The following is a 22686-nucleotide window of genomic DNA, read 5'->3' on the forward strand; positions in this document are numbered from 1 at the left end:
CTTCCTTTGTTTTCATGAAAGACATAAAGCCAGGTGAGCTCCACAAAGCAACCAGAAAGTGCTCACAGACTCCAATGGTTTTGAGAGGCAGCGGCCACCTACGCTTCCTTTTCTTCCCAGGAAAATGCAGGTGACCCCAGCAAAGATCTTGGGCAGTTGTCCAGTGGTTCTCAGAGAATGCACCATACCCAAAGTGTGCAGCGTGATCTCCGACCTCGGACTGCTGTCCACTCCAAGATACTTGACCTTCTCCTTGCCTGCCCACCCATTCTGCCCTGTGTGCCTCTCTCAAAGCACAATCGCTCGCTGCAGGTGCTCCAACAGTCCCGCCAGGCTTCTCCGCATCTTGCCAAGTTCCTGCACCTTCTCTCTGCCCTTGCTTTTCCGTGCCTTCTGGACTGCTTCTCCAGTGAAAGGCCCCCAAACAGGACCCACATTCCCTGGCGGGCATTCCCTGGATCTCTAGAAGGGGAACACAGGAAAGGGTCTGCTGTGCCCAGTATACTACATGCCGGAAGGGACTTCCATTCTCCTCTGATGGGTTATGTATCTGGAAACCTGGGGCTTTGTGTCCTTAGGCCCCTCCTGGCTTCAAAGACATCTGGTTGACCATGACCCAGAGAGGTCTGTGATGGGCTTCCATGAGCACAGGGTATTGTGCTCATTGGATTTCAAGTTTCTAAGATGCTGCCCGCTGAGAACCTGAACCCGCATGCACAATCCTAGATCAAAATGGTGACAGCCCCTCCCCCTTCCCCCAGGGACCCAGGTGGTCAGAGCAACGTCAGCCAGGGATGCATTTGCCTTTAAAAATCTGCCATGTCCCAGGACCTGAGCTCCACCCCCAGCTACCTCTACTTGTTCCCTTGGAACTGACCTGCCACCGACAATCTTCATCAGCCCTCTGTCCAGCCCCTTCCCCCTGTCACCCCCGACAGTCTTGCTCTTGGCCCGAGGCAAGTGGGGTCCCAGGCTGCGGACAGCTTCCCTCCGGGCCCCCTCCCGCCTCCCTACTCTGTCCTACCACTGTTGACAGTACTGAAGTTTTTTCCTCCTTGCAGGGCAGTTTCTTACGCTTTTTTCTTCTCTCTCTTTGTCTCTGTCTCTGTCTCTCCTTCCCCCCTGCCCCTGCCCGTGGGGCCTCCTGGTCTCGCCCCGGCTGGTGGGCTGCCTGCCGGGCAGGGAAGGCCGGATGGTGGTGCTATCCTTGGTCTTAGGGCTTTCGGAACAGGATGACTTTGCCAATATCCCTGACCTGCAAAACCCAGGAACCCAGCAGAACCAGAACGCTCAGGGGGACAAGAGGTACGAGCACGGGCGAGGCCCACGGCGGCGGTGGCGGCAGAGAAGGAGGCACCGAGAGGCCGCCCGCCTTGACCGGCCCCGGCTGCTGGACCAGGCGGTGGTGCCTTCAGTGGACGCTGGAGCAGGAGGACGAGCCCCCTCCCCAGCTGGTGCCCCCTCACAGCCACCTTGGTGGTGTCCCTGAGGCTATGAAGGGACCATTCTGGATCAAGCCTGCTCCCCAGCATGCTTGCCCGGGCGGGCCGGGAGCAAGCCCAGCCTTCTCTGCCCCATCTCCCTGCTTGGCTCCCCTCTGCTGCCCCCTCCATCTTTCATCTCTGCCCCACCCCCGACCCTGAAACCCCGTTTCCCTGGTGGTTGATGGACTGCGGAGGGGATGTGAGACCAGCCTGGTCTCCCTCATCCCCGCCACCTCAACCCCCCTGCTGGGCTGCTCAGCCACGGAAGGGGGCCCTGGTGAGGAGGGCAAGGGGCGTGGGAGAGGTCTGGTAACCAGAAGGAACCAGAAGGGCCGTCCTTGAGCCCGGGTATCAGGAGGAGGGAGTGGGGTGCGGGGCCAAGAGCAGCTGAGGCAGCTGCTGGCGCAAGAAGAGGCCTGGCTGTCGGGCCCCAGGGTCGCTGCTGCCTGCAGAGGCTGCGCATTTACACCTCCACAGCCTGGGCCATCAGGAATTCAGGGAAGCGGCTCCTACGGGCCCCTGTCTCCAGGAGGCGGTGGGCACTGCTTCGTGGGAGGGGGAAGGTGGGAGGTCTCAGAGTGGAGGAGGCAGCCCCCAGTCCGAACCATCCTGCACCTGGTCCAGCCTCCTCCCCACACCTGGCCTTAGGCTGAGCTGATCACACACCTGTGGTCCCAGGGATGAGAGGAGGGCTCGTCACCTTGGTTAGGTTTGCTTCCCTTGAGATCAAAATCCTGTGGGAGGACAGAGGCCCAGCAGCCATGACACCTGCCCAAACTGCTGGTTCGGCCAGAGCTTCTCTCTACAATGGTGGGCAAGTCACAGCCCTTTCTGTGACAGCTTCTGCAGCTGTCAAGTCAAGGACCAGCAGGGTGACCTCTGGGGAGCAGCCCTCTGGCTCAGACATGCTGAGCTTCTAATGAGGAAATGGGCCTTGGGCCGGAGCACTTGCCAGATCCTGTGAGCTGGACAGGGACTGTTTGGACAGGTGACCCTGAGCTTACTAAGAGGCCTTTAGGGGCAGGAAGGGACTGGCCCAGGCTGCTGCCAGGGGCCGGTGGGTCAGGGAAGAGTGGATAGCCCGAGACTGCTGGCTGGCCGTCCCTCCCGAGGCTTCTGGAGACCAGCCCTCTCATCTCCTTCCCACCGAGTCCATGTCGCATGTCTGTGGTGGGCCGCAAGCCCCTGGAGAGTGGGAGGGGCGAGTGGGGACTGTCCTTTGGCTCCGTGGCACCGATGATGTCGGGCTTTGGGCCCACGTCTGGGGTGCTGGGAGAGGCAGAACCTGCCACTCCCAACCCACTGGGTCCTCCAGGAGCTGGGGCTTCCCAGTGCTGGGCTGCAGGCAGGCCAGAGGGCCACGGGAGAGGGGCAGGGTCACGGACGAGAGGACGCAGGGGTGCTAGAGCCCTCTGGCAGCCTGCTGAGAACCTGAGCCTCTGGCTGGGGAGAGGTGGGAAGCGTGAGGGAGCAGCAGGCTGGAAACGAGATCCCCCCACCGTGCTGATCGGCAGGCGCCATTGTCGCCCGCGGCCTATTTTTACCTCCTCGCCACTTAGGTCTCACTCCATATTTTAACGCACCCATCCCTTCTGATCATGACATCAGCTTGTCCTCTGCCTTCCTGGGAAAGGGGGCTGTGGAGGTGGAAGCCACCGGCTCTCGCCCCACCCGACCTGACTTTCCGAGTGGACACCTGCCATTCCCACCTGGTCATGCCCACCCATCCTGGGAACTCATTTCTCACGGCCCATGGAGCGTTTCCCCAGTGGTGGGCCACCACAGGGGGGCCGCAGAGTCAAGTGCCTCCCCCAGCAGGCTCTCCCCATCCCAAAGCTTGGCGTGGCCACCCTTGCCGGGGCCGGGCATCTTAGGTCCCCATCCTCTGGGCTCCAGTAACCTTGACCTTGCAGTATGGCTGGACACCTGTCCCTCTTCAGCTTTCCCCTCCAGACCCAGAGTCCGCCCTTCTGCCCCCACCCCACCCTGCCCAGCCCAGCGACCCCATGGCTCTTGTTTGGGAGAACATGCTCCTTTGGCCTCTAGCAACAGGCTCATAGGAGACAGGACCCAATGAGAAGGAGGAGCCTCTGTAGGTCCCAGACAAGGTGGCAGTGTGGCCATCCAACCACAGGAAGATGGGAGGGCAGTCCCTACCTCCCATCCCTTCAATTCCAGGTGGCCCCCACACCAGGGTCCACAAACCCCTGCTCCTCTAGGAAGGACCTGGAAGCCTCTTGGGCCTGGGAGGGGAGTGGCCGCTGGCCCCAGGCGCACAGCCGGCCTCACTCATTCTGCACCACCCACCCACCCACCCACCTCATGCGCTCAGCCATCCTCTCCATTGCTCCTGGGATCCAAATGGTTTCCACGTGGCCCCGCCCCCCGCCCAGTGGGGGCAGGGCGGGCCAGGCCACCCCCATTGCTCGCCTCCTCCGAAGCCACCATGTTCCTCTGCCCCTGTGTGTCCCCTGCCTCCTCTCTGCCTCTCCTGTTGGCCGCCTCGCTCCTCCTTGTCCCTGTCCACCCAGCAGCCTTCTCCACATGTCTCTGACTAACCTTTCTTGGCCTCTCTCTCTCTCTTCTCTTCCTCTCTTTCTCTCTCTGCCTCCTTCCTCCCATCTGCTCCTCACAGGGATGTCCCTGGGCCAGTGACGGGCCCCTCGGCCTCTCCCTCTGCCTCTCCCTGTGCCTTTTGTCTCTCTGTCTCTCTGTCCTGTGACCTCCGACAGCTTGGGTGGCGCTGACCATCTTTCCCAGGCTGCTTTGCAGCTGTGCTGCCGCTGTGGCGTGGCCAAAATAACTCGACTTCTCATACCTTCAGCAGTCAACCTCGCACTCTCCTCCTCTCCTGCTCTATTTTTAACCTGACTTTACCTCTCCAGCTATTTCAGTCTCCTCTTCCTCCCCGCGCCTGTCTGCGTGAGCACATGTCCACGCGTGTGTGTGTGTCCGTGGGGGGGGGCCGCACGTGCGCCCCGCGCTGCGTGCGCTGCTGTGTCCGCGCCTCTGGAAGGGGTGTCCAGCCTGTCAAGGGCCGGGTGGGGGTCTCCGTGTTGTCGCAGCAAGGCCAGGTTCTTACAGCAGGTGTATCAGCACCTGACCTTCGGGGTGTCTCTGTGTCTGCTCCCTCCTCCTTTCTGTTTCAGTCTGTCCCAATTCATGTGCGCTCCTTGGCATGCCTGGGTGTCCCTGAATGGGTTTCCTCTGGGGATCTAAGTGTGCCCATCACTGTTGTGTCCTCACGGCTGCTCTGGTTGACCTGCCCGACGCCCATGCCATTCTCTCCCTGTCCCCCGGGTGTCTGCCAGCCTTGTGTGTTTCCGTGTGTCTGTGTGTCTGTGTGCACGTGTGTGACTGTGTGCACACCCTGCTATTGGGTCCTGGCCCCTCCCCTCCAGGGCCTGGCATATTCCGTGCATGTCTATCTGTGCCTGTCGTGGCCGCCTGTGTGCTGGTGGCCGGTCTGTACTAGAGGGCTGTGGCTTGTGTCCAGCCTGTGTGGCTGAGTCTGTGACTCTGCTCTGAAAGCTGTTCGACTTTAGCCTGCCCCAAGCCCCCTGCTGCCAGTCCCCCATCACCTCCTCGCTGCCGACCCCCACCTCTCTTCCTCCTCATGGGACAGTCCAGCCTGGTCCCCGGGCAGGCTTTTAGTAACCCTTCCCAAGTCCCAGCTGAATGGAGCCCAGGTGCCAGGCCCGGCCACTGAACAGAGACGGGAGCCTCCTGGGAACGGCATGGAGTGGGGTGCACTCAGGGTTGCCTGGGGGTCCCTGTCTTTCTTTGATTCCGGGTGAGAGGCTCCTCAGATGTGCAGACGTCCCAGTAGGGGCAGGGTGGGGACTGGGGAGCACAGGGGCATCAGCTCGTCCTGCCCAGTAGGTGCCATCCAGTCTAAATTCGCTTCCGTTGGATAAAATCAGAACCTCAGTGCTCAGTCGCACTGGCCTGATTGCAAATGCCCCCTTGCCTTGTGTGGCCAGCGGCTACTGCCTCAGACAGTGCAGACAGAATGCTTCGTTTGTGATAGAAATTCTGCCCGAGAGCTGTGTGGACAGTGGTGGTGACCTCACCTGGTCTGGAGGGTGGAAGAGCACCTGTACTCTGAATAGCCTGAGCAAACAGGTGGGGCACCTGGTGACAGACACTGACCTGTTTGCAGAGGGTAATGACGCATAGAGGCACCTGGCCTCCACCCGGAGCCTCCCCAGTGAGCCTTTCAGGCTGGGGGGACAGGGCAGAGCAGCCCTCAGCAGAGGGGTACAGGCTCAGAGACCAACCATGCAAGTCAGTGACTGGGCGCTAGAAGGTTTCTGGGGAACACAAAGAGTGGGATCTCCACCCCAAACAGCCCCCCAGGGTCAGTGAAGGCAGAGTCACTGGGACAGAGGCTGCAGGGCGGAAGGGCCCTGAGCACGAGGCTAGGGAAAACCAGGCCTGCTGATGGACAAGAGCTCTGCTCCTGCCTGCCTGCAGAAGGTGGCAGGGGCTCCGGAGAAGGTCCGAGAAGGTGCTGCTGCGGGTCCAGGCCCATGGCGCCCAGCCCAGCCCAGCTCCGGCCTGCCCTCATAGGGATTCCCTCTCCCAGGTTGCCGGCAGGAGGGAAGGCGGTGAACACAACCCCAGTGCCAGGACAGACGCCCCACGACGAGTCTGACCGCCGGACCGAGCCCCGCTCCTCCGTCTCGGACCTCGTCAACTCCCTCACCAGCGAGATGCTCATGGTGAGAAGCGGGCGCCTGTGCCCCTCGGAAGGGCTGGGCGGGGAGGCAGGTGTGCGTGGGAATCTGAGGACCTGGAGTGGGCAAGGGACCCAGCCTGAGAGCCAGGCACAGTGCGGTGACCGTGGGACCTGAGGGAGCAAGGCCTGGGGTCTCTTCCCGGCTCTTTCACCCAACAACCTCTCTGGGCTCAGGTTCCTCACCTGTCAAGTGAAAGTAAGAAGGCCGACCCTCGGTGGTGCCCCTTCCAGACTGAGAAGGGGCCTAGGAAAGCCTGCTCCTGGGACACGTTTTGATGTCCCTGGAAGGAAAGGCTGGGGGGTGGCCCTTGGGGCAGAAGATGTCCCCTGCCTTGGAGTGGCATCCCTGGAGGGAAGGTCTGGGGTGGTGCACCCAGCCGAGGCCATCTCGTACCCCCACGCCAGCCACCTCCCCCGCTTCCCATTGCTGGGAGGCTCAGAGAGAAGAGGAGAGCGGAGCCCACCGGTCCTGGTTCTTGGGAGGGCCCGCTGTGCTGGGGCGTCTCCACTCCGCGCTGTGCGATGCAGATCCTAGAGCTTCACCAAGGCCAGGTGTGAGTCACAGGGCGCCCCCTGGTGGCAGCAGCGAGACCACTTGTCCCTCCTGTACGTTCCAGAGAGCCCCTAAATTCGGCCGCAGGGGTTTACAGCAGGCATCAGTTAAAGCTCTGGCAGCTCAGAAGTCCCAGGAACCAGTGCCCGCTCCCGTCCTGCTGGACACAACCGGGGCAGATCATTTCCTTGGTCGCCTTCCCTCCGTAGAGACAGGGAAGTGGGCTTGGGGGACTCTGGCCCCTGCCAGTCCTGACATCAGTTCAGAGTGCCCTCACCCGCTACGCTGGCCCCACAGGTGCCACCCTTCCTGAGGCCCTCAAAGCCTCCAGCCCCACCCCTTCTGCCGTCTAGGTCACAGCCAGCTCTAGCCACGCCCCCACACTGCCCCTGGCTAGGCTGGCATTTCTCAAGTTCGGGTTATAGACCCCAGGCTGCCTGTGAGAGGCAGCCTTCCAGCGGAGATTGGCAGAGAGTCCACCTTTCTGTCGGAGCCGGGTTAGGGCAGCCGATCTTCCCCATCCCAGATCTCCCCTCGCCTACAGCCCCCACGGCCTGGCCTGCATTGCCTCCCATCTAGGCGGTCCTGGCCAGCCTCTGCCCTGGACGCCCCTGGCCACCCCACCTGCCTCTCTCACAGCCCCGCAATCGGTTATGTTTTCCAGTAGCCAGGTTCCCAGGAGAGACGGCCCTTTCCCAGCCAGCTTGCCTGCCCCTTGCTGCCCCAGGGAGGGGCTGACAGGCGTGGCGGTGGAAGGCAGGGCAGGCCCACCTCCCTCTTGTGGTCAGCAGATGCCCGGGGTGGAGGGCAGAGTCTAATAGCCCAGCCTTATGGCAGAGCCGGGTCTTCAGCATTAACAGTGACGGTAAAGATAAGCAGGCCGAATAAGCCCGGACTCCCACCTGCAGAGGCCGGGAGTCAGAAGACAGGAGTCAGGCACCCAGAGCTGACCAGCACGGGGGAGAGGGTGTCAGGACCACCCAGACACCGGAGGTGCCCACGCCCTGGCCCAGGACCTGGTGCTGTGAGGGACTAACTTCTACTGGGGGCGGGGCTTGGGCGGCACCTGCCGGGGCTGGATGGGGGCGGCCGGCCTGGTGCCGTGGAGAGAGCTTGTCGGGGCTCAGGGCTGTGGCTGAGGAAGGCTGGGCGCGGGTGCAGAGGCACTGCCTCTTTCCACAGTGAGACCCCCCTGGCCAGCCCAGGACTGCCCTAGACCAAGTGACCCAGGACCTCAGGTGGGGCTGGGGCCACCGGGGCTCTAGTCACCCACAACTCCACCCCCACTTCAGAAGGAAAGGGGAAGGCTAGTGGCCCTGCCTACTCATGCAGTGTCCTAGGCTCTTGGTCCCTGGGCCAGGGGACCAGGCTGCAGAGCAGGACAGTGGAAGGAACATGGACTCATTTAAACCTCCCGGGAGCCACGCAAGTCCTGCCCCCTGGTACCCATTCTGCAGATGCAGAAGCTAAGCTCAGGGTGCAGAGGAGCAGATGGAAAGAGCACAGGGAGAGCAGAGCCTGGGTGGGGGGTCATCCTCGAGGGCAAGCCTCCCACTGTGAGGGAGGGCAGCAGGGGCCGCTTGGCACCCCACCCACGGTTGGAACCAGGGGAAAAGCTCCAGGTCTGGGCAGGACCCGGAGCCAGGTGCAGGGTCCTCAGGACGGCTGGCACCTCCCGGGTGCAGGTTCAGTTCGCCTTCAGTCAAGGTGACTTGAGGCAAGTTACCCACCCTCTCTGTGCTCCAAACCCAAACTGGGAGTAAGGAGTAAGGGTGGAGCCCCTGGCACAGGGCAGGGTGGCAGGCGACTGGCCTGTACCTCTAGTGACCATCATTTGTTGTGATTTGGATGCTTCTCGCCTGGCACAGGGAAGGCTTTGCTGGTTGGGGGGAGTCTCGTATCACCCTGGGGTGTGAGCCTGCTCTGGTGGAAGGAGCAGGCCTTCAAGTCAGAGAGGGTTCATACTGCTGTGCCATCTTGGACATGTGACTTAACCTCTCTGAGCCAGTCTCCTCAACTAGAGAGCGGTGACAACTGCCTGGCCTGGCAGTAAGAAGGTGACATAAGAGTCGTCTGCCATGGTAGGTGTACCCTGTCTGCATCAATATTACCTGTATCATGAAGCACGTCAGAGCCTCTGGCCACCACTGTAGCCAGGAAGAGGGGGACATGGAGAAGGTTTCTGCAGGGGAGAGAAGACAGCCACCTGGAGCTTTGTCTGACCTGTGGTACCCTGGGTCCCACTCCTGCTCCCATCTAATCAGCAGAGACAGGGATGCGGGGGCCAGCGGACTGTCCGATGGGTCTGGACCCCAGCAGCTGGAGGTGGCAGGGCTTAGGGCCCAGGGGTCCCCGCTGACCCTAGACTGGGAGACCTCCCCCAACTGCTGCCGACTTTTCCATGTCAGGATGGGAACCCGATTCCCGCCTCACCCTCCGCGCTGAGCAGATAGGGACTGGGTGCCTTCCCGGGTCCCGAGCCGGGCACACAGTCCAGCCATCTGAGGCACTTTGGAGACAGTATCCATGCCCAGACCCACCCCAGCAGGATCCAGTCAGACTCCCTGGGGACGGGGACAGGCAGGTCTGAGTTTCTCATTTCCCTGGTGACTCTGCCTCACAGAGACGTCACCCTAGGGACGCTTGCCTTTCTCGTTTTGCGAATTGCATCACCCAGCACCCCAGGGAGTGGCTTGCATCAGGTACACGGCGGCACCTCTTGAAGCTGGAGCCGCCCCCTCTGCCTTGCAGCCCAGGCTTGGGCCACGTGTCTGCGGGGCCCACAGGGCTAGGGACAGAGGAGACCCAGGGACCTCACATGCACCAAGGCTGGGCGGCCCGGCCTGGGGAGGTGAAGGCAGCTGTGGTGGGCAGGCAGGATGATCCTGGACTGTGACAGGAAGTGGGAGAACACGTGTCCACCCGCAGATCGGGGTTCAGAAGAGGGGGCCGTTTCCGGCTCTGCCTCCCTCCCTCCCTCCCCAGGAGACCTTGGCCAAGGCACTTGCTTGCTGGCCTGAACATCTTCCTCCAGCCCTGAGTGCTGATGGGCCACGCCTCCAGCCGGCCCCGCACGTGGCCATCGGGAAAGGGCAGCTCGTGGTAGCTGGACCCGCCTCCAGTGCAGAGAGGCCTCGCAACCCTGCTGGGTTTCAGGGGGTCCTGGGCAGCAGGACTCTCCCCAACCTGCTGCCTCTTGCCCACCCCCAGCTGTCCCCGGGCTCGGAGGAGGACGAGGCCCACGAGGGCTGCAGCCGAGAGAACCTGGGCCGCATCCAGTTCAGCGTCGGCTACAACTTCCAGGAGTCCACGCTCACCGTGAAGATCATGAAGGCCCAGGAGCTGCCGGCCAAGGACTTCAGCGGCACCAGCGACCCCTTTGTCAAGATCTACCTGCTGCCAGACAAGAAGCACAAGCTGGAGACCAAGGTGAAGCGGAAGAACCTGAACCCCCACTGGAACGAGACCTTCCTCTTTGAAGGTGAGACGGCGCCGCCCTCCCTACCCTGGTCACCTCGCGCCCCACCCCACCGCACACGCGTGGCCCTGGGCACAGGCACGGGCGCATAGGCACGCTTGGGGGCACACAGGTGCACAAACCTGCAAGCCGGTACAGGTGTGGGCACACGGACAGATACGTGTGCACGTGAGTGTGCTTGCACACGCCCAGGGTACGTCTTGGCCCAGTCAACCTGACGCGTTTTGTATGTAGCTGGGTCAGGTCTCAGGAGCCAGGAGGAGCCAGCGGCACATCCAGAGGCCAAGGCGGGCAGCTGGCGCCCCTGGCTTCAGCACCGGCACAGCACTCATCCTGAGGAGGGTCGGACAGGCAGGAGGCACCCACAGCATTCAGCAATGGAGTGCCCTGGGGCAACCGGAGTGCATTGTTAAGAGCACAGGCTGTGGCCAGGCGGTCTGGGTTCAAATCCCAGCTCTTCCACTTACTAGCTGTGTGGCCTTGGGCAATTCCCTAACCGTCTCTGTACCCTGGTTTCCTCATCTGCAAAACAGAAATAATAATGGTGAGGATTAAACAAACTGTTAACTCTTGCAAAGCACTTAGAACTGGGCCCTGCACTCAGAAAATGCTGATAGCAGTTTGTTAAACACATTCTGTTGTTGGTCTCCAACCCCCACTCTCGCCCCCTACCCCAAGCTGGGACAGGAATAAGGGCGCTGAGCCATGTCCTCTGGCTCCAGGAGGCCACTGAGGCAAAAGTCCTTCCCCTCTCCTGAAGGCCTGTCTTTATGTTTTAGGTCTGAGGAATTAATGTGACCCGGAAGCTGGGTGCATGCTGAGGAGCAGTTTCTATCCCAGGGCCCTGCTTAGAGAGGCCATAATTCTTTCCCAGGAGCCTGGTTTTGACCAGTGAGAATAACCCCCTGTGATTTCCACTGCCTGGTCTCCTGATTTCCAGAACCTGCAGTGTGCACCCCAGGGACTCTTACCCAATTGGTGTCTTTCGGCACCCCTCTGATTCTGCAAAAAATGACCTCGCTGAGTAAGTGAGGGTGAGCTCACGTGTTTCCAGGTCTCCTCCCTGTTCAGTGCGGGGGCCCGGCAAGCGGTCTGACCATCTGGAGGTATACGTGGCCAGCTGATGGGGGGAGGATGATGGACAGAGCCGCAGTCGCCCAGTCCCTTCCACAGACATGTACCCAGCATCAGTTCCCAGCTAGGAACTGGGAGTTCAGAAAAGAACGAGGCCCCCTTATGGCCCTCAACATTACTGCTCTAATGGAGGACGTAGATGGGTTGGTACTTGAACCTCACACAGCATGACAGCTGCTGCAGGACCCCAGTGGAGGCTTCCCTTGGTGGTGCTGAAGGAAATTTCCCCAAAGAGGGGCCATTCGAGGTGGGTCCTGATGGAAGAGTAGGAGTTCGCCAGATAGGAGCCTGCCTCCTCTGGCGTTGAAGTCAGCTGACTCAGGTGCACAGACCTCTTGGGGCTGCCAGTGTTCCCGGAACGCTGTCCACATGCATTCCACCTGAATAGATGCCAAGGGGCACCTGAGCAAGATCCCTTAGGGCCTCCAAGAGAAGCAAGACCCAGTCCTCCTTAACAGGAAGAAAGGGACCCCATATGATTTTGGAGGATTTCCTCTTCCCTGCTCCTGTCAGGGGCTTCTTTTATGCTTCTCTTGCTTCTGGGTGAAGGTGCTGGAACCCTCCAGAGCTCTTGCCTTCAGCTTCTCCACCGGTCGGGCTGGGGCATTAGAGACCCTCTCCTCCCTGCTCACCCCTCATCCAGGATCTCAGCCCCCCGAGGCCTCCAGGTGGCCTGTGCCCCTTCCACCCCCAGAGCCAGCCCCACCTCTCTAAGTCTCCCAGGGGACAATGCCTCCTGACCTGCCCTGGCTCCTTCTCCCCTTCTCCACCCCACCCTCCCTCCCTGCAGCCTCGGCTCCTGCTGCTCCATCAGACCACTTCTTTCCCTGGCACTCATTCGTTTGTTCAATTATTTATTCTCTTAACAAATATTTATCGAGTGCCTACTACGTGCCAGGAACAGTGTTAGACGCTGGGGTCTGGTGGGTGATGACAGGAATGCCTTTCTGGAAATCCTATAGCCCCACGTGCAAGTCAGATAGTCCTTAAGGAAACGGAGGAATAAACCTCCTTTCGCGGTGCTTGTCGCCAAAGCAGGGTGCCCGGTTTCGCGGGGCACCCCCCCCCCCGCCGCAGCTGCTGCCGGTGGGGGCCAGCCTGAGCCGGGCAGAGGCACAAAGAGACCAGGAAGGAGGCTGCGGCCTGTCGTCGTTGAGTGGTCAGGAGACGGGCAGGGGCTGCCAGGTTGTGGCAGGACCGTGCCAAGGCAGGGTGCCTAGCTTTTATTCTAAGTGCACCGGGAACCATTGAAAGGCTCTAGCAGGAGAGGGCCAGGATGCGCTGCTATTTTTAAAAGCTCACTCTGGCCACTGCCTTGAGAATGGACCAGGAGGAAGCGTGGAAGTGGGGAGGGCAATCTGGAGACTCTTGCGGCTGTCTAGGCAGGAGGTGCCCGCTGGTGGCTGGACCAGGGAGGTGGCGTGGAGGAGGGGTGGGCTGCAGGATCTGCTCAGGAAGAACGGAAGGACAGGCCACCTTGGAAGGGGAAGGAGGAGTCCCAGGGCGCCAGTCCATCCCTACTTCTCCGCCCCCGACCTCAGTCCCCCCAAGGGACTTGCTGGCAGCCTGGTCCACCTCCAACAGAGCCACTTGTCCAGACTTGCCTCAGGATGATGGGCCGTGGCAGCTCAGAGATGCCCCTCACTGGGATAGACACCTGGTGAACGAATGGATGACCCCAATTCTGCCCTTTATAAGCCATGAGACTTTGGCAGGTAATTTAAGCCATTCGAGCCTCAGTTTCCTCATCTGTGAAATGAACAAGACAGTCCAACCAAGGAAAACCATTAGAGGTTCGTATGGACAGTGGCAGTTCCTCCTAGCACTTCGGGAAGCCCTGACTGCAGCCAGGTGTCACCTGCTGTCCTGGGTGTCAGGGTAGCAGGAGGCCACGGGGCCAGTCTCCCCGCCATGGAGTCTCCCTCCTGGGCCCTGGGTGACCCCACTGTGCCCTTCTTCACCTCACATGTCTGTCCCCCAGGTTTTCCCTATGAGAAGGTGGTACAGAGGGTCCTCTACCTCCAAGTCCTGGACTACGACCGTTTCAGCCGCAATGACCCCATCGGGGAGGTGTCCATCCCCCTCAACAAGGTGGACCTGACCCAGATGCAGACCTTCTGGAAGGATCTGAAGCCATGCAGCGATGGGAGTGTAAGGCCTCACCTGTGGGCCTCTGGCCGGAGGGGGCTGCCCTGTCAGGGCCAGCAGATCCTCCTTGTCCCCTAGCGGCCTTAGGAATGAGAGGGGTCAGGTGCCCAAGGAGGCACCTCCCACCAGTGGTCCGAGCACTGGCCCTGGGCACTTGAGTGACTCGCCTGAGCTGTGGAAAAGAACTTGGGGCTCTGTTCAGGAAGTGGGGGTCCTTGGGTGGGGGTGCAGAGCTTCCAGAGGCGGGGATACAGTGCGACCGCAATGACAGACAGAAGGGAAGGGTAGGCACCAGGCCAGGCCAGAGGGGCCCCGGAGGCAGTCGGGAGGGGAGCCCCACGCCCCTCCCTGTGGCCCTGTCTCATCCCTGACGCGGTCCCTCCCAGGGGAGCCGAGGGGAGCTGCTCCTGTCCCTCTGCTACAACCCCTCTGCCAACTCCATCATCGTGAACATCATCAAAGCCCGGAACCTCAAAGCCATGGACATCGGGGGCACCTCAGGTGCGGGGCTCTTGGAGGCAGCGGGCAGGCCAGGGGAGGCGCTGGCGGGGGTCACTCTGGATGCAGAGGGCAGGGTCCGTACTGTGGCCCTCGTCCCCGATCCCCGCACCTGCATTTCGGGTCCTCTACCCTAGAGATGTTGGGGACCCCCTGTGGGTGATCCTATGGGACAGCAACATCTTGGACCCTGTCCTTCATGGAATCGGGAAGAAAGGGACTGTCACTGCACTGAGGAGACCTGCGTTCAAGTGCTGATGCCACTTGTCTCTGACCTTGGGCAGCTGGCCTCTCTGGGGCTTGGTTTCCTCACTGATGCTAGCAGGTGGCTCCAGGTACTGATGGCCGAGGTCCCCTCTGACCCTTCCATCAGACCTTCCCCAGATCTTTCCGGTCCTTCCTTGGGCCTTTCCCCGCCCTCTGGGGAAAGCGCACAGCCAGCCCTGCCACCTTGGCTTCCACGGCCGGAAGGGGGCAAGGATCCCAGGCGGTCCCCCCGCGCCATCCCTCTAACCCCTCCCCTCCTCCCCAGACCCCTACGTGAAGGTGTGGCTGATGTACAAGGACAAGCGGGTGGAGAAGAAGAAGACGGTGACAATGAAGAGGAACCTGAACCCCATCTTCAACGAGTCCTTTGCCTTCGACATCCCCACGGAGAAGCTGAGGGAGACCACCATCGTCATCACCGTCATGGACAAGGACAAGCTCAGCCGCAACGACGTCATAGGCAAGGTAGGGTCAGGCTGCGGGGGCCTGTTCCTCCAAGGAGGTGGCAGGGGTGGGTGAGTACAGGACTGGACACCAAGAGAGACGACAGGTCAGTGTCTTCCTGTCGCGGGTCATTTCTTTATCTGAAAAATGAGGGCACAGGCGAGACCTTGATGAAGGTCCCTCCCCGGGCATCCTCTGAGGGCACGCTCAGCTCAGGACAGACCACTGGAAGGGAAGGGGAAGAGGGACGTGAGAGGGGAAAGTGCCTTGGTTCACAAAACCAGGATTTTCTGGACAGGATCCTCAGGCCCTGGATTTCTCTGAAGGGTCAGTGTCAAGTGCAACCACCAGACTCCAAGGACCTACTGCAGGTCCCACCTGACCTGCCCACTGAGAGCTGGGTGACCTTGAGCACACCACCTGGTCTCTCCGAGCTTCAGTGTATAAGATGGGGCTACAGAACTTTCCAGGGTGAGAGAAGATTGCCCAAGATATGTAGAGGTCCTCCTTACCGAAGGTGACCTTCTCTTCTCACCTGTTCACCTACACGTCCATTCCCAGCCTTGAGTTTTTCTAGGACGTGACTCTGTGACGTAGACCCTTCCATTTTTCTACTTTGAAATGTCTGTTCTTGGGTTCGTATATGGCTCAGTGTGGACGGGCGGCCTCCGGAGTCGGCCTACCTGAGTCCAGTTCCCAGCCTCACCTCTTGTTTCTCTTTGGGGCTCAAACCCAGGGCTTCCCACAGGTAGATGCTACACCCCCAGCTCTGCAGCTTCACCTTTAACAGCTGTCCCCTCTCTAAGCCTCGTTTTCTCCTCTGAAAACGAGTGGGGACGATCCTAACCACACAGTGGGCTGGGAGAATTGAATGAGGTGACACAGGCCAGGTGCTTGGCATAGGCCTTAGAGCACGCCTGTGCTACTGTTAGGATAAAGGTTATCTTTGGGCTTGTGCAGTTTGCCCAGGAGCCAATGGAGGAGCCAATGACAAGGACAGGCAGAGTGAGCGAGGGCGAAACAGACTGCCTAGGCCATCGCGTTGTCTGGGAAACACAGGGAAGAATGTTCTGGGCACCTGCAGGGGCGGGGACTGAGCTGGGGGCGTCCCTCTGCTAGGAACGGGGAACACGGCTGTGCTACTGGGAGTGAGGGAGGCAGTCTGGCCTCACAGAGGACAGCTGGCCCTGCCTGCCATGAGCATGACCAGCCAGCTTGTCACAGGACCCGCCACCCCTATTCCAGGGAGAACGTGTTTTCTGGGCAGAGCCTGCTGAGTCTCCCGTGCCCAGCTCAGGCCACGGGCCTTGGAAACCCTCTGTGTCTAGGTTCTTCCGAAGCTTCTCCTCTGGGAATTGCGTGTTCCTTAGACAGCACGGATAGGTCCTTTCGCAACAGACCTACCTTCTGACCCTGAACCGAGGCGGAGGCAGATCTGTTTTTGCTCTGGCCTGGGGAGGTTAGGCACCCCTCTGAGTCCCAGACCCTGCTCAGCCCTTGTATCAGTCCAGCACAACTGGACTCAGGTTGCAAATGAGGACCTTTCCCAGAGTGGCCCTAAGGCTCTGTGACCCTATGGGAGTGGACAGCCAGCCAGCTGCAGAGACAGACCCATACGGAGAAAGTTCGCTATGTGCAAGTATACCTCGTGCCCCCTGAGCCACAACACTCGCCATACCAAGCCGGAGGCCGAGGGGGGCCTCTCTAACCTACATGGCAGAGCTGGAGTTTGCCTCCTCTTTTTTTTTTTTTTAATCTCTCCCCTCCCCTCCACCATTATTCCTTCTCCTCCTCTTCCTCCTCCTCTTCCTTCTTCTCTCTCTCTCTCTCCCTCCCTCCCTCCCCAGTACTGGAGACTGAACCCAAGGGGGCTCTACCACTGAGCTACATCCCCAATCCTTTTTATTTTATTGTGCAATACAGTCTTGCTAAGTTGCCCAGGTTGGCCTCAAACTTTTGATCCTCCTGCCTCAGCCTCCCGAGTCGCTGGCATTTACAGGCGTGCCCCAGCATGCCCTGCTTTTTATTTTTTTCCATTAAAATACTTTTTATTTGGATAATTTTAGGTTTATAGAGAAGGTAGTACTGATAGTCCCCACGTCCGCCTCACCTTGACTCCTCAGTAGTCTGTCTGTCACGTGAAGATGGTACATTTGTCACAGCCTGAGGCTTTTACTAGGAACTAAAGTTCAGACTTTGTATTTCACCAGTTTTTCCATCAATATCCTCTCTCTATTCTAGGATCCAATTTAGGGTGTCACCTGGCACTGGGTTGTCATGTCCCCGTCTCCTCTGACAGTTTCTCAGTCTCCTGTATTGTCTGTGACCTTAACACCCTTGGGGGGTACTGGCCAGGTGTACTATAGCACCCACTCCTCTTCCCACACTCTGGCCCCCTCTCCAGGCTGTGGTCAGCTAGGTCCACCCTGGGGGGTTCTGGAGATCTGTGCACACAGCCCCACTAGGCTGGGAAGGCCCTAATACAGGGCCAAGCAGGATGGGGCAGGACGGGGCCAGTAGTCTAGGGCCCCAAAGACCCGTGTTAAACACCTCTGCACCCTTTTAAATCTGTGTCTGTGGACTAGGAAGGTAATTATGCCTTGCTCCCAGCCGTAAGGACGCGGCCATCTACTGATAAACAGTCCTAGCTTAGTGCCTGGCGTGTAAGTACCCGGGAGGTGGGAGCGCCTGCCACCACGGTGAGCTAGACAGCGTCCCACAGTAGGGCAGGGAAGGCCATGGACACAAACTGCCTCCACAGCTGCCTTTGCCAAATAGGTCACAGGCTAATTTCAAAGGGCCAGGCAGGCCCAGGCTCCTGCGGGGGTGGGGCGGCATCACCAAGAACGTCCTCTGTGGGCTTGGGAGTCACTATCAGCGGGGCAGGGGCAGAGCCGGAGACGGCCCTAATGCATCTTCCTCCCTCTCTCCCCAGATCTACCTGTCCTGGAAGAGCGGGCCAGGGGAGGTGAAACACTGGAAGGACATGATTGCCCGACCCCGCCAGCCTGTGGCCCAGTGGCACCAGCTAAAGGCCTGAGTGGGGCCGAGGGAGGCCCAGGGGGCCGAGGCCCAGGTCCCCATCATGGCCTCACCACTTTATGCACAATGCCAGGCCTGCCCCTCTGCCGCCACGGGTGAGGGGAGGGCCCTGAGGGCTCAGCCAGGGAGGGGTCCCAGGACTCAGCTGGGCCCCATTCTAGGAAGTACCAGCCCCACCCGCATCGGTCCAGCTCAGGGTGGGGCTCTGGGAGCCATTTTCCTGCTTTGCCCCTTTCCTTCCTGACTTGCTGATACTAAAGAAGTGGGGGAGAGCTCGAAAGCCAGCCGGGCAGACGGGCAGATCCCTCCAGAGGCCCGCCAGGTGGGCATGGCCCCCCGTTTTCTTTAAGGCAGTGCCTGGAGTGGAGAGAAGCCGCCCCTTCTGCAGCCGTGGTTGTGGGCCCGAGCGGGGAGACCGGGGCGTTTGGCCCTGGCCTAGCCGAGACAGGCCGTCCAGGGCAGTTTCAGGTGCCGCCTGGGCCCTGAATGCTGAGGACAGTACATAGCCCGCTCCCGGGTCCTGGAGCCCGGGCCCTGTGCACTTGTGTTGTGTCCACTGTGTGTGTGTGTCTGTGTGTGTGTGTGAGAGAGAGAGGGGGCACTTGCTCCCTGTCCCCCTGGGGCCAGCAGTGCTATGGACTGTGGGAAAGCAAGGCTTCGTGAAGGCAGGGTGGGGCTGGAGGCCTGGAGAGGTCCAGGCTGGGGTCAGGGCCAGTAGAGGTGGGACGAGGGACAGGGCCATCCCCCTGTCCTCGCCCTGCCCCTCAGGGCCCCCCTCTGCTCAGAGTCCCCCAGGAGCTCCTCCCCCAGTGACTTCATCTCTTGGACATGTGCTGACAACTCCGAGGCACCTCTGTGTGCACAGCTTTCACAGGACGCACCTGCTCCCCTCCTGCTCAGGGGTCCCCAGCCCCCACTAGCTCTTCCCTGACTCCCCCTCCTTCCAGATCTCGGGTTCCAGCCGAGTTGGCACTATGCTCCATGCTCTCCAGCTTCCCGGCCCTTCCTCCCCTCTCTCCGCCTGTGCAGACCCCGCCCCATTCCTCACTCCCCACCCCTCACCCCACTGGTAGGCAGACACCTTCCCTTTCCTTCCCTCTCCTCTGCGTGGTTTCTGATCTTCCATCACCTGTCTTCTCACTCTCCCCACCCCTCCCTGGGCCTCCAGAACAGCTCCTTCTGCCCCTCCCACCACCGGGCAGGCAGAGAAAGCAGGGACCATTCTAGGAACTCTGAGGTGGCCCCACACAAAGAAGCTGTGGTTTCTCCTCCCCAGCTACTGCTGAGACTAGAACTGGCTTCTCCTTGGAGACAGCAGACTTCAGGATGATCCCTGCTTAAGTCCTGTCATCCCTACACTGGGCCTGGTACTGATACAAGACCCAGCTGGTGACAAGTCTCAAATCCAGGGGTTCCACGTGCCTGGGCCGAACATTCCCAGAACACACCGCCAGGTGGCGCGAGAACACCACATCTGTGGTCGCGCTTTTGCACCACATTCTACCCGGAATGGGCCTGCCACCCCGAGGGGAGCCCGCACAGGGTCCCCACATCCAGAGCACAGCGAAAGCATAGTCGTTCGGGAACCAGTTTCCTTTAGCGGGCTTTCCCTTGAGCCTTCCTTCTATGCCATTGTCAGGTCACCTTTTGCCCATATTAAAATGCTCTTCAGTTGAATTTCGCACCGCGGTCCCCCCCGCCCCACCCGTCTGCCTGCCCCCCACCTGTCCCTGGGATCTGGAGGAATATCATCCGTAGTAGGTGAACCGTTCTGTAGAGTGAAGAATGCTAATTATGTAAAGCAAATAGTCACCCACATTCTTTGTAAACCCAAATGTTTCTATAGCGTAGCTTTGCTTTAAATGGGGTGGCCTGGGGAGCGGTCCCCAGGGGACCCCGGAGGCCTTGTGGAAGTAGGAAGGCAGAAGTCTTGAGAGGCCGAGGGAACTCGCAAGTCTCCATCCCTCCCTCGGATCCGCTTGGGTTTCCGATGCAACGCCCCCACGACCGGCGGGAGGCGGCGAGTCCACGAGCCCCACCCCAGGCCCCCTGGCCTGCCTGCGAGCCCTCGGGACCCAGTTCCCACCGAGGCGGTGAAGCTGCTGCATCCCCCTCCGAGCCCCGCCCACGGAACTCTTAGCCAATCACATGCAGGGAGCCTCCCGCAGAGTCTGCCTGGTCAGACCCCCTCCTGGCACGCAGATGCCCCGCCTGGATTCCCCAGCACACCGGCGCCGCAGGAGCTCGCTCCTGGATGCAGGCGGGGGGCTGCAGGTGGTGGTCTGAGGGCCAGGTGGGCTGGCACGAGAGGCCGCAGGTGATCTGGCGTGGGGACGGGACAGTCTAGGGCGATCAGCGAGCAAGGAATGGGGGAACTTGAGGGCGGGGGAGGGCTCCGGAGCCCTGCCACCGTCCCAGGATCTTGGGCAAGTCACCCACACTCCCTGGGCCTCAGTTTCCCTTTCTGTAAAATGATGGTAATAATACTTCACCTACCTCATAGGGGAGGTTGTGAGGCCATCACCTGACCTGGGGGTCCAAGCAGGAGGACTCTGAAGGTGCTACCCGGGAGCAAAGTATTATTGCCGCAGCCTGAGAGCAAGGCCCACCTGCCCTTCCCCCAGAGAGCCTCCAGGGACAGCGAGGCCACCAGGGCCATCTGTCTCTTCACTGTGTTCCAGCCCCCCCATGAGTGTCATCTACCACTTTTGTGGGCACCCTCGACTTAGTTGTTACTTTGTTCCGGTATCCTTTCTTGTGACCATCTCTTCTGCATAATTGCTGTACAAATTCCACCTGCCCCAGGACCTGCCTTCAGGCACCAGAGGCCAGGAAAGGGACAAAGGAAAACAGCCACAAAAATAGCCACGGGGGATGCCCAGCCCAGCTGGGGCCCCAGGGGTGGGGATTGGTGGCCCTGTTTGTATTGTGTTTGAGTCCTTGAGCGCAAGTGTTTTATAAAAAATAAAACAAAAACCCAGTACCACAAAAAAATTTTGCAGCAAAGAGAAATGAAGAAAAAACTGGAGAAGAAAAAAAAAAAAAAAAAAAAAAAGGAAAAAAATACAAAAATTTTCCACCACATGCACCCTCTAAGCCAGCAAGATTTCCTCTTTGCAAAATCATATTTTTGTGGGAACCGGCCCTGCTTTTTGTGGCAAGGCCTGTTCTGATTAATAAAGGATCGTGAAAAAGCAGGGCCTTGGCTCTTTCCTCTGTGGGTCCCAGCCCGCTCCCTCACCAGGGAGAAGCAGCTGGGTGAGGGGATGGGGAGCCTGGGGCTGAGTCTCCCCTCACTCAGCTCATCACTTCTGGGACTTCACTGGTGACCTGGCCCTTTCTGAGCTTCCGGCCCATCCTCAGATCCAGGCTATGATCCCACCTGCTGCCTAGAAAGCAGGGGCAGCTCCCTCCCATCTCAGGTGGGAGGCTTATTGGGAGTGGAGTCTCCTGGAGGCCTTAGGGGGCCCCTTGGATCTCCACCCCACTGGACATCCCTTCCCTTGGTTCCCAGGGGATGCTTGCTACCCTCCAAGGTAGGTTAGAAAACCAAAGGAGGACCCTTCACCTTCCACTACCACCTAAGGAGCTGCTGTGGTTTTGGGCCAGTATCCCCTTCCTGGTTCCTGTGGGGTAAAGGACAGGAGAGCTCTGGGTCTGTTGGCTAGACCTGTGGCTTCTCTCCACCATTTTCTCTAGTTTAATTTTTTAGGATTAGAAAAATCTCTCCAACCCAAAAGCCCATGGCAAGTCCCAGCCTAGGAGCCTGGGAAGCTAGGTCCCATCTGGCTCCAGCCTGTGTGGCCTTGTACGCTTCCTCCCTCTGCCCTTAGAGTCCTCTGTCCACAAAGAAGCAATAACCCCGCCTCCCCACGCCGCCCAGGGGCAGCAGGCCCGCTAGATCTCAGGGCACTTCAGGAGGGAGGCGTTACATCTGTTTCAGACATAGGACAAAAGGAATGCTGGCATCTTTGGTCACCTGCCCACCTGCTAGCCCCCACCCTACTCCGGGGCGAAGGGGGCCACACATTTCCTGCTCCCCAGCACCTGGGTCTGGCAGCTGTCTCCTTGAGTTGCACTAAGGTACCCTCACCAACAAAGCTGCCCATCTTCTCCCTTTCTGCCCCCTCAATTTCCTAGGCCCTCGTTTTAATGTTCATTTTTAAAGGTGGTTGTGGGCTGGGGGTGCAGCTCAGGTGTAGAGAGATTGCCTAGCACCAGAGGCCTTGTGTTCCACCTCCAGCACCACAAAAAAAAAAAAAAAAAGAAGAAGAAAGAAAGGAAAGTGGTTTCTCCTTTTGGCTTCAGATCTCTGTTTCTGGAGGGAGCCCTGGGGTCAGGTAAGTAGCCTCGGGGGCACTCCCTTGGAGGAAGGAGCCTCTGTTGAGGCGCTCTGAAAACAGCCAATGGCAGAGTCGGCTCAGCCCCAGCCACGGCTCAGGGCCTCTTCCCTGGACTGTCTGTCCTCGCCTTCCACTTCTTTGGTACATGTACAAGCACCGCCTTCACTTCATCGGATCCGTCTTCGTCCATGCTGCCCTGAGCTAGCTGCCCGCCCCTCTCTGTACCTGGAACCGCTGCTCTCCAGTGTTTTCTTTCTCCTGCAAGTCCCTCCTTGTCCACCGCTGCTTCTGGGAAGGCCATGTCCTACACACCTCTCCCTCCCCAACAAAGACAGCCAGAAGGACCGCAGCCCGTGGCTCCCCTGAACGTGTTTCTCGTGAAGACACTGCACTCCCCCTGTCTCTGTCCCTGCATGTGTGTGTGCATGTATGTGCACATGTGTGTATGTGTGTGTGTGTTGTGTCTTGTTTAGATTGTGCGCCCCCCTGGGCAAGATCCCTGTCTGAACACATGTTCTATGTAGCACGCCTGGGTGTGCTAATAAATGTCCATC

At 59.8% G+C, this 22686-nt stretch overlaps 1 protein-coding gene across 8 annotated transcripts in view; it reads left to right on the plus strand.

The window, feature by feature from the left end:
• Syt7 (synaptotagmin 7) overlaps positions 1 to 22686 on the plus strand; it is a 60968-nt gene extending 38282 nt beyond the window's left edge. For 5 of the 8 annotated variants that reach the window (XM_047516784.1, XM_047516785.1, XM_047516788.1 and 2 more), the window contains 7 exons: positions 1183 to 1305; positions 6073 to 6208; positions 9989 to 10259; positions 13372 to 13541; positions 13925 to 14039; positions 14569 to 14768; positions 17683 to 22686. In XM_047516784.1, coding sequence (XP_047372740.1) covers positions 1183 to 1305; positions 6073 to 6208; positions 9989 to 10259; positions 13372 to 13541; positions 13925 to 14039; positions 14569 to 14768; positions 17683 to 17787 — 1120 coding nt within the window. In that variant the 3' untranslated portion in view covers positions 17788 to 22686. The remainder of the gene's footprint in view (positions 1 to 1182; positions 1306 to 6072; positions 6209 to 9988; positions 10260 to 13371; positions 13542 to 13924; positions 14040 to 14568; positions 14769 to 17682) is intronic. The other 3 variants (XM_047516790.1, XM_047516791.1, XM_047516786.1) reach the window with 2 other exon arrangements.

The sequence above is a fragment of the Sciurus carolinensis genome, chromosome 11, assembly GCF_902686445.1.
Source record: "Sciurus carolinensis chromosome 11, mSciCar1.2, whole genome shotgun sequence".
Taxonomy (NCBI): Eukaryota; Metazoa; Chordata; class Mammalia; order Rodentia; family Sciuridae; genus Sciurus; species Sciurus carolinensis.